General features: G+C 37.0%; 1 protein-coding gene and 1 long non-coding RNA gene across 20 annotated transcripts in view; one reads left to right on the top strand and one right to left on the bottom strand.

Annotated features, from left to right (window-relative positions):
* Positions 1-13923, bottom strand: part of nf1a (neurofibromin 1a) — a 63535-nt gene that overhangs the window by 6937 nt on the left and 42675 nt on the right. For all 19 annotated transcript variants that reach the window (XR_014534695.1, XR_014534696.1, XR_014534697.1 and 16 more), the window contains 20 exons: positions 11660-12092; positions 11204-11544; positions 10606-10808; positions 10315-10508; positions 10004-10144; positions 8190-8469; positions 7723-7937; positions 7552-7613; positions 7284-7425; positions 6028-6129; positions 4352-4492; positions 3989-4115; positions 3649-3780; positions 3407-3542; positions 2471-2628; positions 2170-2292; positions 1873-1991; positions 1480-1580; positions 521-663; positions 108-154 (listed from right to left, as the gene is read on the bottom strand). Coding sequence is in view for 15 of the 19 variants with exons in the window: in XM_083548571.1 (XP_083404697.1) it covers positions 108-154; positions 521-663; positions 1480-1580; positions 1873-1991; positions 2170-2292; positions 2471-2628; positions 3407-3542; positions 3649-3780; positions 3989-4115; positions 4352-4492; positions 6028-6129; positions 7284-7425; positions 7552-7613; positions 7723-7937; positions 8190-8469; positions 10004-10144; positions 10315-10508; positions 10606-10808; positions 11204-11544; positions 11660-12092 (3340 nt within the window). In the remaining 4 variants the exon portion in view is untranslated. The remainder of the gene's footprint in view (positions 1-107; positions 155-520; positions 664-1479; positions 1581-1872; positions 1992-2169; positions 2293-2470; positions 2629-3406; positions 3543-3648; positions 3781-3988; positions 4116-4351; positions 4493-6027; positions 6130-7283; positions 7426-7551; positions 7614-7722; positions 7938-8189; positions 8470-10003; positions 10145-10314; positions 10509-10605; positions 10809-11203; positions 11545-11659; positions 12093-13923) is intronic.
* Positions 9045-13447, top strand: LOC310729955. The gene is made up of 4 exons (XR_014534700.1): positions 9045-9185; positions 12332-12484; positions 12746-12796; positions 12883-13447. It is a non-coding gene; the product is annotated as an uncharacterized lncRNA (long non-coding RNA).

Here is a 13923-nt window from a genome sequence, read left to right as displayed (position 1 = left end):
AACAGTCTGGGGACACTATTTAAAGCCATAATTCCTTAGCAGGCTGAATTTCCTTCGTACACTAAATTAGGAAAACGAATGGCAGATATAAAAACGATTAATCATACCTTAGAGAAGGGGCCGGCAAACCTCCAAAGTCCATTAAAACCGAAGCCTTCAAGAGATGGAGATGGCAATAGAACAATCACAGAACATGAGACAGAAGGATAGGGGAAAGAGGTGAAAGGCAGCAGAAAGCAGAAGAGGAACAAAAAAAATGTTAGTCAGCATTCCAAGAAAACCAATAAATAAGTTTAATTTAAAACTAAGTACTACTTAGCCACTATTAGATATCCACTGAGATATCCAATAAAGAGACAAAAATACATTGTCCCACAGTATACACAATTATTATCCTTAGCATAACAATTCCTAAGTTAAATTTGGAAATTATGTTTTTAAACCTATGAAAAAAACAGCAAGAAAAATGCCTGAGATTAAGAGAACATTAAAAATAAGAACGAGTGAGGTCATTCTTTACTCTGCAGACATGAAGGCTGGTACTGAGGTGGGGACTCCTCATGGTAGACCACACTCTGAACGATGCCATGGACAGGGTTCAGGAGGTTGGGGTCCTGACACATTGACAGCAATGTACTGATCTTTGAGTCCAGCAGATTGTGCCTGTTGCAGCAACACAACAAACAAAAATTTACATTTTTTAAATGTTTTTCGAATCTAGAATTTGCCAGTATAATAGTGTGTGTTTACGACACATCCCTATAATTTGAACTAAGGATAACCATGTTATCTCATCTGTGGAAGTTTATAATCTTGTTTCTTTAGGTCTCGATTAGTTGCATTACACTAGCTACAGACCTAGTCAGTGAGGTTCTCAGACAATAAAAACACAATTGGGCTACCACAATAAAATTTCCATTTGTGCAAAAGGTTAATTAATAAATTCATTCAATGCATATGCTCCTTTTTTATTACATTTCCTACTGAGCATTCAGATACAATTTCTATCTTTTAGAATAGGTGGGTTCACTGAAGAGCAGCAGAAAAATGCTTGAGACTTGAGAGAGTAAGTGGTTGATACAATAACTGCTATTTTAAATAATACTGTAACTGTAGATAGACAAGAATGAAAACTGTCAAGCGTTTGATTCTTTCTTTTTAAAAAGTCCACAAAGCTTTTTAAAACGAAAGCCTTCAACAGAAACTGCAAACCGACAGACTATAGAAAGCACCTAGTTCAGTCAGGCCAACCACATGAATGCTGCATTAAAGGCTACAGAGTACCCAGTACCTCCTTTCTGTCAGAGTCAACTATAATACATTTTCACTCATAGAAACTCCAACAGAACAAGCTTCAGAGTTAACAAGCTCTTCAAATCTTTGCATATAAAATGTCTGTTAATGCTGCTAATCTCTTTATTTGCTGCACTAGTTTGGTAAAAGATGTAAATGCAATGTAAATGGCTGAGGGACACTCACACCACTGGGAACACCTTTGGAAAGACCACACTGGCTTCAGCCAAATACTCATAGAGAATTCTTTGGTGGAACTCGTCAGTCGAGTACTTCACTTGTGTGGCCTGTTAAAAAAAAAAAAGAGACCATACAACAGTAATAATTAGGGAACACAGGACTTCACAAATAATCTTTCAGGATATAAACAAATCTTCTTTAAATGCAGGAGCATATCAATGTGTCAATAGTTTCACCGTTACCAAATTTATATTTATACTAATTTATATTGTTATTAACCGATTTGACTCGGCACTTGAAATAAATGGGTTTAATCCGAACAACTATAAATATATTAAGTTAAACGGAAAACTGCATATGACAATGTCAGAAGAAAGAAAACCAAACAGAGTTCCTCACCAGCACAGTAAGCAGCAACATTTGGATCTTGGGGTCAGTGAGCACCTCTTCATCCAGCAGCACATTGGACTCGGACACAGAAACCTTGCGCAAATGAGAGTTGGCGATTCTTTGGGACTCTGAAAAGAGAAAGGGCAATCATTTTGTAAACAATAAACCCCCTTTATTTAGATATATCAAATACATTCATGATATTTGTCTCATAGAACGTACTACCTAGAAATACTAGGAAGAAAAAAAAAGTATATACTATATCTACACATTACATCATCTGCACTAGCCACTGCAAAGTCTTACCAATGTCATAGTCATTTTCAGCCACCCGCCTGATCTTCGGAGGAGTAGTGATGCCCGATTCCATCTCTGGTCTTTTTGGTGCTTTGGAATCTGATATAAGATGGTCAAAACTCTTCCTGGTGCCTAAATGCACAATTAAGACAAATCAATAATAAAACATTAAAACAGCACTACATCACCGTAGCTCTGAGATCAGTTTTAGAAATGACTGGGATTACTGGAAATATACTTACTTCCATCCTTAGTGTCCATTTTTCAAGAAACACTCAGCAATAAAAAAGGCAATAGAATGCATAGTTACCCAGCAGTTTCTTGGCATTAGCCTGTGAGGGCTGTCCCATATCGACGCTCATGGACTTGCGGGTGCGTGGGCTGGTCTGGCCCATTGTGGGATAATACGCTGCCAGGTAGCGTTCTGATACTTTGGGCGATGTCCATGGCTGACTTTCCTTTAGTGGCCTGCCACATCGGAAGGGCAAAACAATAAACAAGCATAAACTGTTAAATAAATAATCAAAATTGTTGAATCAGCAGTTCTCTCTCAACAACATAAGTTCTTGCAGTGTCTACTTCATGCCACTGTAATTGTAGCTAGCTCTTATACATTTCTTTGTGCATGTATATTATATACACACACACACACACACACACACACACACACACACACACACACACACACACACACACTAATCATACTAATCAGCAAAAAACTGCAAAAGATCTTTCAAAACTGACAGTTGTTATGAAACATATATACCTTAAGCTGATTTTCATAATAAATAGAACACTTGGCTCATTAAAACAACAATGTATATTCATCATTATAATCATTATATTATTACTATTAAAATAGCACTTTCCCAATGCTATTTAAATAAAGATGGTCAAAAAAAGAGTGGAGAAACTCCCAGAATCTAAGTAATAAACTTGTTTGTCTTGAATGTTCATTTATAATAATAATAATAATAATAATAATTAACACTGTTACAAGACAATAAGACCAAATCTAACAAATGTGGAAACGATTCATGTTAAGCTCAAATAATTGAGTGGAAATTATAAAATAATGCTATACAAAATATATATATAAAATGATTAGCATCTAATGCTAACGTAATAACATTTTATAGAGTGGAAGAATAATGTTGAATATCCTTATCAGTACTGCCTTGTCCTATCTAAAACTTTACAACACAAAAAAACAAAACACTTATTAAAAAGAAGCTGAAGATTTCACCTGCATCCAGGCTCAGGGTGATAAACTGAGTAAGTGTCTATAGGGAAGTTCTCCATGGTAACATCGGAAAGAAGCAAAGACTTTCTGTGTTTGAGACTGCAGCGGCTGCGAACTTCCTCTGATACAGTGAGCAGAGCTACAAAAGGCATGTGCAAACATTACAATAGGCTTTAAAACATGCATGCATTAAAAGAAAAAGAAAATGTAAAACATAAGTGGAGGGTTTTTTTTCTTTTCCTCACCTGCCAGGTAGGCCACACTCTGAGTGTTCACCTCAAATTTGTCACAGTTGCGGTGTTTTCCTACCAGACCCAAGAGTGTGTGGAGAATACGCACCGTTCTTGCCACTGTGGTCGAGGATGGATGTCTGTAACCTTCAAGGAAATAACAAAGTAGAACCAAAACATTAATTTAAATAAGATCCTATGTAGGTTTTCTGCTGGAGAATACCTAAGCACCCTGGTGTGAAGAAAAGAAACCCTGCACATACTATAGTACATTGAATAACAAGGACGTGCACATTAAAAGTTGTATCTAATAATCCTACAGAGAGATTCGAATGCTGCTCGTATCATCCTTTACCTTTCAGCAGATGTCCTACTAGTGCAAAATTGAAGTTAGAGTTGAAGTTAAGGCCGACAAAATGATCCATTTGTTTACAATCCCATTCTAGAGGCTTCCGGATCTCCATAAAGACCTCTTCAGGACTCTAACAAAACAAAGAAATATAAAACTTAAACATACACAATACACACACACACACACACACACACACACACACACACACACACACACACACACACACACACACACACACACACACACACACACACACACACACACACTAAATATATACTGAATATAAACATATATATAAAAGCCAATCTTAATAGTTCACATTTTGTGTGTACCCCCGGGTGTGTGCGCATGTCTTTTGCTCTGTACCTTGTCATTAAACACCCGGATGCTGTCGAGTGTATGCAGGTTCTGTTCCAGTAGTGCAGTCCCAGCTGAGTACAGATTTACTTCATCCAGCTGCAGCACTGCTACTGCCACCCAGAACAGTGCCCTGTGCATAGGAGAGTCCTGTACACACACACACACACACACACACACACACCCACCCCTTAATGTCCAGTCTGGCAATATTGTTGGGAAAAAAAAATAAATAAAAAATGTTACTGTTGAAGCATGTGCAGCTATTTTGTGCTTTATTTTGGTTAACGTTTTTGTTGTTTTTAGGGCTGCAACAACTAATCGATAAAATTGATACTAATCCAATATGAAATTCGTTGTCAAAGAATGCTGTTATCGATAAGTTGGGCCGCTCAAGTTACGGATTAACATGACTTCAATATAACACAGCCGCTCGATATCGATCAACCGATAGCAGAACCAAGCGTGCGACCCAAGTCATCCAAGGCATGGGAGCATTTTAGGCACGCAAGCGGAGATTGTGTGGCATGGAAGTGTCACAGTCTCACAGATGAAGGCGAAACATCAGCACCGTAAACAAAAACTGTATTTCCTCATCATGTAAAAATTATACAGTTTAATGAGGTGCTATTGTGTAAACTGTTTATTTGTAACTTCGGGACAGTCGCACTGGATCTGTTCCGTCATGACTTGCGAGCATCAGGTCGCACAATCACCTCGCTCACGACATAGTGATGGATTCAAATAAAACGGTGCGAACAAACATTAAATCTTTATCATCACTGTTGTGGTTTTCAGCGAATTATTACGCATTTGTTCACCAATGCATATTTTTTCTTTTTTTTTTTTTATAAATCAAGTCTGTTAGCTTGCTGTGTTTCTCCGTTCCACTCTCTTTTTATAGCATTTGTCTGCTACAACAGTAATTTATCTGTTTTCAGACATGATTTACTGCGTTTTTACTACATTCAAATGCTTGTTTTCAGTGTTTGTATATTTCATTTATGCATACATCATTTAATTATTGTACAAAATTACATTAATTATATATTCTAGATGCTTATTACGTCACAAATAAACAAAAGTGTGTATTTTTGTAAACAAAAATTGTCAAAACATTTAATATTATCTAGATTTTTTTTTAGCATGGTGTAAATACAATACAATGTTGATTTAAACAAATTGGTTCACCTTTCATACTTTAATGCTGGTTTTTTTTTTTTTTTTTTTTTTTTTTACAGAAACATCCCAGCATGAGTGAATTTGTTTAAAGGAGAAATGCACTATACAAGCAGCCACTATACATTTTAAAATGTCAAAATCAAAAATAGTTAACTAAGTATGTGACTATTGCATTTTCAAGTACACTTTTATACACAATCTCCCTGAATTAGGATGTTATATAGTTAAAATAAGCAAAACATCTAATTTAATAATTTTTCTTTTAAATCAAATTAATCGAAAGAGGGACAATGTAATCGTCTGATTAATTGATTATCCAAATTATCGTTAGTAGCAGCCCTAGTTGTTTTGCTGGTTTACCTAACATTTAATTGAACCCTTGTTTCTAACTCGGCTAAACAGTTCACAAATATTTTGTCAATTCAGTGAATTTACAAGTACAAAAATATATGATACTGTATTCCATCTCCAAACAAAAACAGCAAGTTAAAGCATCACAGTACCTGAATGAGGAGGGGTTGTAGCTTGGTGAGGGCGATGACTGTGGCTTCAATGAGAACCTGACTGTTGTAATTATCTGGCCCCTTTAAGCAGCTCTCCAGCCCCTGCAGAGGAAGAGCATTAATCTGGCTGGCCAGTGGAGCATAGCACCAGCAGCTACAGATACACTGCCAGAGCAAATGGCTCTACAGCTTTCTGAACAGCACACTGCATTCTGCAGATAGGAACCATCTGACAGTCACAAAGAAACAAACAGTCTCTTTAAACCCAAAAAAGGAGAAAAAGTTACAGGGCTGAGACTGAGTTTGAGAATTACCATTATTAAAGCGTGAGTTGGTCTAAGAAATGACAGCAAGTGACTCAGCAGCATTCAGAGAAGGCTTTCCAAATTGTTGTATCAATATGAAATCAAATAAGGTCCATTTGTTGTAAAACAAAAACAAAAAAGAACAAACTCCAACTCTTTACTAGCAACTACTTAATATGAGAAAGGAATAAGACATCACTACTGCAATTATAAATATTTTAAAACATACAGATCTGAGGAATAATTCAAATCGTTCCTTGAAATTAGGACAAAAAGAAGAACTATTTGTGATGTGCAGAGTGGTTCCGGTGCTATTCTCTATGGTTGTTGCTGTGTTTTATTATTCCTAGGTTAGCGGTTATGTGCCACCCTGACATCACAGGGGGCCGTTAATATTGTTAGGGTTTTATTGGCGAAAATGTTGACCAATCATCAGACACATTTAACATAATTTTAATGAGAAAGCAAATACAGAAGTAATGCAGACACGACTTAAGTCTTAGAATGCAATGCCACTAAAGGATGCAGCTGTGACAAGTTACGAGAGAAACTCAGCTCAGATAGTTATTAAACATGATGAACACCATGACACCAGTGACTACAGGATTAGCATGAAAGCAAACTGATCTGAACCTGATCTGTTTAAGTAAAGTGTACAGATTAGTCTGTCCAGTTATCGCATCTTCTAAAGAACTAAAACACTGCTGGAAAAGCTCTCTTTAGGTACAGACAAACCAAGAGCTAAATGCCACTGCAACATTATCGACAGGTAGTCGAATGGCATTTTGAGCAACGAAAGAAACAGAAGTAGAAATGTTAAATAAAAGTATGAACTGATAAAAGTTATTTCCGAAATTCATTACAAAATCTTTTGTGCAATTAAAGATCACATGTTTAACCACAAACACTATTGTATATATAGTATTGTATACTATATAAAAAAGCACTCACCCGATCAATACTGAGCAGAGGACTGGCCTTGCTGAGGATGCGGATGATTTGTTTGATCTGACCATGAGTTACACGTTTGCTGATGCAGCCAAACACCACCAGCGCCCGTGGCTGCAGAGATGGGTTGTACTGGAAAGCAAATCTTACCAAAGACATAAAACAACAGTCAATGAACACACATACCATTCCATATTACAGGATAAAGTAGCAATTAAAAAAGCACTAACATTTATAGAAACTACTAAATGTAAAAAATAGAATGACATACTTCTGAGCTAACTCAGTCCACTGGTCTAACCATTTACATCCAGGAATGTCCCTCATACAAGCCTTCATGAGAACACAAGAGAATAAGATCACAAGAACACAAATTTCAGAAATCTACCAATAATCATGGTGTTTATAAACAACAGTAAATAGCATAAAGACTCGGACAAACCTCCATGATTTCAAGTAAGGCTTCAGTCACTGTCTCGAGGGAGGACAGCGCAAAGGTTTCCCTCTCATAAGAGCCTGGAGAGAACGAGCGATCTCTGTAGCTGGAGCGGAATGCTATGACCGCCGCAGATTTGACCTTACTGATGCCAAACAGCAGGTAGAACTTGGGCAAGGAGAATTCGGTGAGACTCAGTCGCAGCACCTGTTTAGTCTCCTCTGCAGAAAACGAAAGGAGAATTACGATATGACTGCCGAGGTGACACTGTAGTGGAATTATAGGGTCCCTAGTAGAGGGACGCTCAAGGTGCTTGTTGTGAAAATACATTTACATGAAATGAGAATGATGTTTAACAAACACAGCATTTCCACAATCCCAAGAGTTAGTTTTAAATGATGAAGCATACAAAGTGTTACAGAGAACATATAGCCATGTGCACATTTAAATACCACTATGTGAACACCACTCACCACTGAAGTTGAGCTGTGAACAGGTACACAGTGAGTGGATGATGTTAATGACCAGGCCATGAGTGGATGCTCTGAGGGACAGGGGTCCTGTAGCCACCAGTAGCGTGACCACGTGGAAGAGGTAAGGCAAGTGGGCAGCCACATCCAGGGAGTTATTAAAGGAGAGCATAAGCATGTAACGTGCCAGGATGGCGATGTCATCCCACATCAGATGCTGCTCCAGAGTGGGAGTTGGAGACAGGCACGTCTTGTCAATTATCTTACACATTCGGCCAATTACCTTTAAAGCACAGAGAGAAAAAACTCAAATACTGAAACATTTTGCAGTGTGGCCTACAAAGAGCAGACATGGGTATCCATTTTTCCTAACTGATTCTTTGGTCATGGGTTTTAATCAGAGGTCAAAAGCATAATATGACATGATCACCATGAAACTGCATTAAACATTTTATTGTTTTGTCTTAAACCAGATTCTAAATATATTGCAATTTCGTCATTGTAGTAATTTAAAACATTTACACACACATATATATATATATATATATATATATATATATATATATATATATATATATATATATATATATATATATATATATATATATATATATATATATGACTGGCCTATAAAATATTTTAAAATAATGGCATTTTGTCATCATCTCCATGTGTCATGTATCTAAACATTACTCTCCAGAGGCTTATGACCACCTCTATAAGGTCATGTTTGGTCTGTGTTTGCCTCCGAGTCTGATGTTGTGTAAGGCAGAGAGAAGGCAGATGCGATGACTGGACAAAGCCTGCCCTTGTACTCTCAAACTGGCATGTAGTGACATCAGCAGTGGCTGGCACATGCTAGCCAGAGTGCTAACCACCCACTCAGTGCAGCTATGAGCTTAAAAATATATCAATGACAAATGGAGACATAAAGACGAAGACAGATCCTAATGCTTTCGTTGCTTCGTTCAAGGACCTCAATTACAAGAGATTATTGAGGTTAGTGGAATTTATATCCGAAGGGCCATCATTGTGCGATGCTGCTTAACAATGATGTGCTCTCATTCACTGAAATAACTAACAGTTGTTCATATAATTGAATGGTGTGTCTTGCTAACTTACTATTGTGTATGTGCAAGAAAGTACACCTACGAATCAAGAGTAGGGATTTCTCAACTATATCTTAAAAGGTAATGGAGTAGTAGAGCAAACTCAGACAAAATATCAGTGAAATGTTTCTAGAGCACAAAAAGAAAATTAAAATAATTCATCCATTATTTTAGAGACCTTTTTTAAGGGTTGCTGCTATGCTGAATGCTAATGCTATAATGAGGTGGGTCATTTATCGTGAGAAAATGAGATTTCATAGATCCTTATAGAACAATTAAATAGTTAATTTAATTACACAAAGACGACTAAATTTAACCAAACTACATAAATACAATTTTACTGTTTAGTAAAGACATGCTAGACATGCATGTGAGGCATTTAATAGAGTTTTTAATTAGTGGTGTCGCAGACAGTCAATGAGTAGCACTGGAAATTAACATATGGCAATAAAAAAATGATTATTAGCAATGAAACAATGTCATTCACAAAATCTGGAATAACAGCAGAGTCATATTTTATAATCAAAGAGCAGATTCTGTAATAGAAAAATAATCCACACCCGAAAATGTGTTATCATTTATTTGCCCTGTCATGTTTAATTCCTTACATATGACACACTATTAAACAAAAGCATTTAACTGCACATGGTTAACCTCTACATGTAAATTGCTAGAATAGTTGAATCTAAACTAGCACTGAAAGCTTACCTTGCTTGAAACCAATTTAACATTTCCAGATGCCAGAGCCACAGCTGTATCAGCCATTACTTCTGCTTTGATTGAACCCAGACCCCCGGTAGCACTAGTCTTTATGAAGCTGTCCAGAACCACATCTAGCAAATCTGAAATCTATAAACCGTAAAAAAAATAAATAAGTTTTTTTAAAATTTGGGATTAAAGAAATTGTGAAAATGATGGAGGTAAAAAAAAATAAAAAATAATGTATGTACACAAGCTTAGAATTAGACATTCTGTAAATATTTGAATAAAGGTCAAATACTACACAAGAGCAAGCCTACCTGGCCCAGACTGCCCCAGATCTTAGCTTGAATTGATGGATACATCTGCTTCTCATTGATGGTCATGGTGATCAGCTTATCAAGAATAGCAGTTACACGCTGCCGCTTGGCATCATCGTTGTGCTTACAGAAGCGCACTAGGTTGCGCAACCAAGGAGTCATGTATTCAAGACACAGATGCTTCAGTTCAATACCTGTAACGGCAGCAAAAACATTAATAAAATAAAAAATTGATGTACTTGATTTGTCAGTGGGTGTGCAGAAAATAAACTGTGTCCATTTAGTACTGACTTGACTTGCTGAAACCACTGATGCATTCTTCCAAAAACTCCAGGGTGAGGTGGGGTTCATTGGCTGCTAAAGTCTTACTGATGGAAACAATGAAAAGGGTGTTGTTGGCCGGGATGCACAAGCCAGATGTTTCCAGGAGTTGGCCTTCAATCTTGAGGTTGAAGGTGCAAGTTAAGGCACAGAGAAGGTTGTATGCTGCTGACCTGCGAATGGCACCAAAATAACGTTACATATCAACAAACGTTAGAGAACTTTTCAAAAAAGGAATTCTTTGCTTATTCGGTAAGAAAAGAGATGCAGCAAAACAATCTCAATGTTTATCAAAGCAATTGATGTACAAGATTTAGCATGTTCTTGGCTCTCAAGTACGTTTTTGTTTTCCATTGTCTTGTCAATGGCAAGTTTAAGTGCCTGCCAGTTGAACTAAAGACACACAACATCCACATTAGCATTTCCAATCAGCTCAAAGCAACAAAGAATGAAGCTGGCGAACAAAAAGGATCACTGTTACTCTCCCTGAACTGAGATCCATTGAACAGTTTAACTATGCCTGTAAAAATGTCCAAAAGCAAGTGGCCTTATTATTTGTGCATTTTACCTCAGGCTGGGGTCAGAACTGCCCAAGTTGAGGAGTGCAATGTTGAGTAGAGTTCCAGGCACATCTTTAGGCCTTATTTTGGTATGCTGAGGGATGGAATCAGGCTGAGAGAGCTCCCAGCGTGTACGGATATGAATGATAGACTGCACTATGGCATCGCATTCCTGGTGAATAAAGGTGAGGGGTGTTCCTTGGTTGGCGATAGTCAGTGTGAACTGGTTTTCATCAACGAGGCAGATCTCTTCAATCTCGGATGCATAGTAGATATCATTGAGAAAAACCGACTGGCCCAGAACACGGGTACGTTCAGCTGAGGTCACTTGTACAGCTGTGGAGCCAACCTAGGGAGAAAAAAAATAAATAATTGAAGAAATCTTTAATACAAGGACATGCCAGTAAAACAAATTAGCTTAATGACCAAAAACATTTTTCCTTAGTGGAGATTTTCCAGAATACCTTAATGGACACTTTTGTGTCTTTGTGAGCAAGTTTAAGTGCATTATGGAAAACTTTGAGGTCCTCTTCCAGGGCCAGGGTTGAAGCCGGAAGCTTCTGCTGGTCAGGTTCCACGTATTCAGCAAGGCGTGCAGGCGAGTCAATAAACAGCAGCTTCTTACTGCCTTTTAGACCAGTTAGCAGTCGCTCATGGTATTTGGTGTATTCCCGCACCCAAGTGTTGCAATTATATATAAAGACGGCAGCCACATTCTCATAGGCAAAGTTTGGAAACACAACAAACCACTTCGAAAGGAAGTCAGTCTTGAAGCGGTTGCTTGGGCCAACATGGGTGAGGTCGACAACTATCTCGTACTGTTTAGCATAATATGGCTTAAGTGTAAGTAGTACATGGTAGATCAGAAGGTCACCGTTGATCTGCCCTGTCTTGAACCTGAATGTGAGTAAAAAAAAGTTTTAGGTCATTGATTTTCCTTTTAAAAAATTAATATTGAAACAGGTCAATTAATCATATTTAAAATCCAAAACCCTCCTAGTGAATTCAGTAGAAATCCTAAACAGCCTTGGACAAATACTACTCAAATATTTGAAGTACATAAACATATGAGATTCAAAATGTGTGTGTCAAATCAAGTTTTAAGTTTATTCATAAATGTGTTCTTTCTTTTGTAGCTCTAAGACATCTAAATTCAAAGACCCCCTCAAAGTAACTCTAGTAGACGCAGACAGGAAGTGACTATATTTGCATCTTGAGCCATTTATACCTGCTTCGCTGTTCGTTTTTCTGTCAGCTTCAATAACCTGTGCAACCATAGCTTTACGCAGGTAAGTGCTCGACCTCTCATATGTATTATATGTCAGGCATAGAATTCAGATATTTCACTGTTTAAACCATAGTGCGATGAAAAGTTTTTAGGTATTACTGTAGCATGAATTAAATTAAATAAAAAAATACACACACACAAAAAAAAACTTTGATCTTAAATACCTTTCACTACTGATAGGGCTGGGAAAAGCAATTATGATTGAAGTGAAAAAGGTGAATAATTGTCATAATATTTGCCTGTCATGTTATGTTTCAACTAGAAGCAGCATAAACGTTTGCCTCCCCAAGAAGATCGGTCTGGTTATTTTCTGGTATGTTTTTTTCATTTTTATTTTTTAACAGATAACTAATATCTTTAAATTAAATCTTAAACTAAAATAGGTTTTTATTGTTCCAGTTTCTTAGCTGGTATGGAAACTAATAACACACATCTCAGCACCAGCTTGCCTTATGACTTGCAGAACGAAACCAAAGCGCCAACTAGTGTGCCACCTGCTGAGAAGTGTTTTATTGAGCCTCAGCAAGCATTCATAATAATTGCTACATTTGGGAGTCTTATGCTTGCCCTGATAATATCGGTCATGGTGCTAGCATATAAGGTCATCGGTTTAAAGCGACGGTGCCGGGCAAGACGCCCGACCCACAGTAAAGGGGATGTGAGAGGATCGGGTCACTGGAGCAATGAACAAGCAGAGGGAGGCATTGTAGGTCCATGTGAGACCAACGTCCTGCTAGAGGAAGTTCGGACAGAAGCAGACGATGCAGTGGAGCAGGATGAAGAAGAGGAGGCTATGTTGCATCAAAGCAACACCAAAAACATAGATGAAGAAAATGTCATGACCACCATTCAAAGCTCCACATCCAGAGATTCATGCATAGATCCTGCTAAGGAACTGGAGAACATGCCTTTGGTAGTGTAAGCTTGCTCATTTCTTCCTCTTAAATAATTAATGTTAACCTAAAGGCAGTATCTAAAAATTATATATATATATATATATATATATATATATATATATATATATATATATATATATATATATATATATATATATATATATATATAAAAAGACTTACCACATATTTTTCAGTTCAATTCTCTTTTTGCTTGCATTATTCCAAAGGTTTAAAACTGGCATTTTTAATATAAAACAATTGTACATTTTAAATTATATTAGCACAAACACCTTTTATTGAATATCTGTGGATTTAACTTCGCTAATTATACTGTTTCTTTAAGCGGAAAAGGTAATATATTAGATCATTAAAGATAAGTAGTTTTAGAAGAAATTCTAGTTTTAGAAACTTCTGCTTATGCAAAGACAGAAGGGTATGGGTCACACAGATGTTGCTACATCCAAGTCTTTCTCCCTACCTTTATATGATGAACCATTTAAGTTCATCATATAATTTTCATTTTAATTTTTTTTTCATATTCTTT

This window comes from Silurus aristotelis, assembly GCF_946808225.1.
Source record: "Silurus aristotelis genome assembly, chromosome: 8".
NCBI classification, from domain to species: domain Eukaryota; kingdom Metazoa; phylum Chordata; class Actinopteri; order Siluriformes; family Siluridae; genus Silurus; species Silurus aristotelis.
The sequence above is the reverse complement of the archived record's forward strand: the minus strand, read 5'-3'. Positions and strand labels throughout refer to the sequence as shown.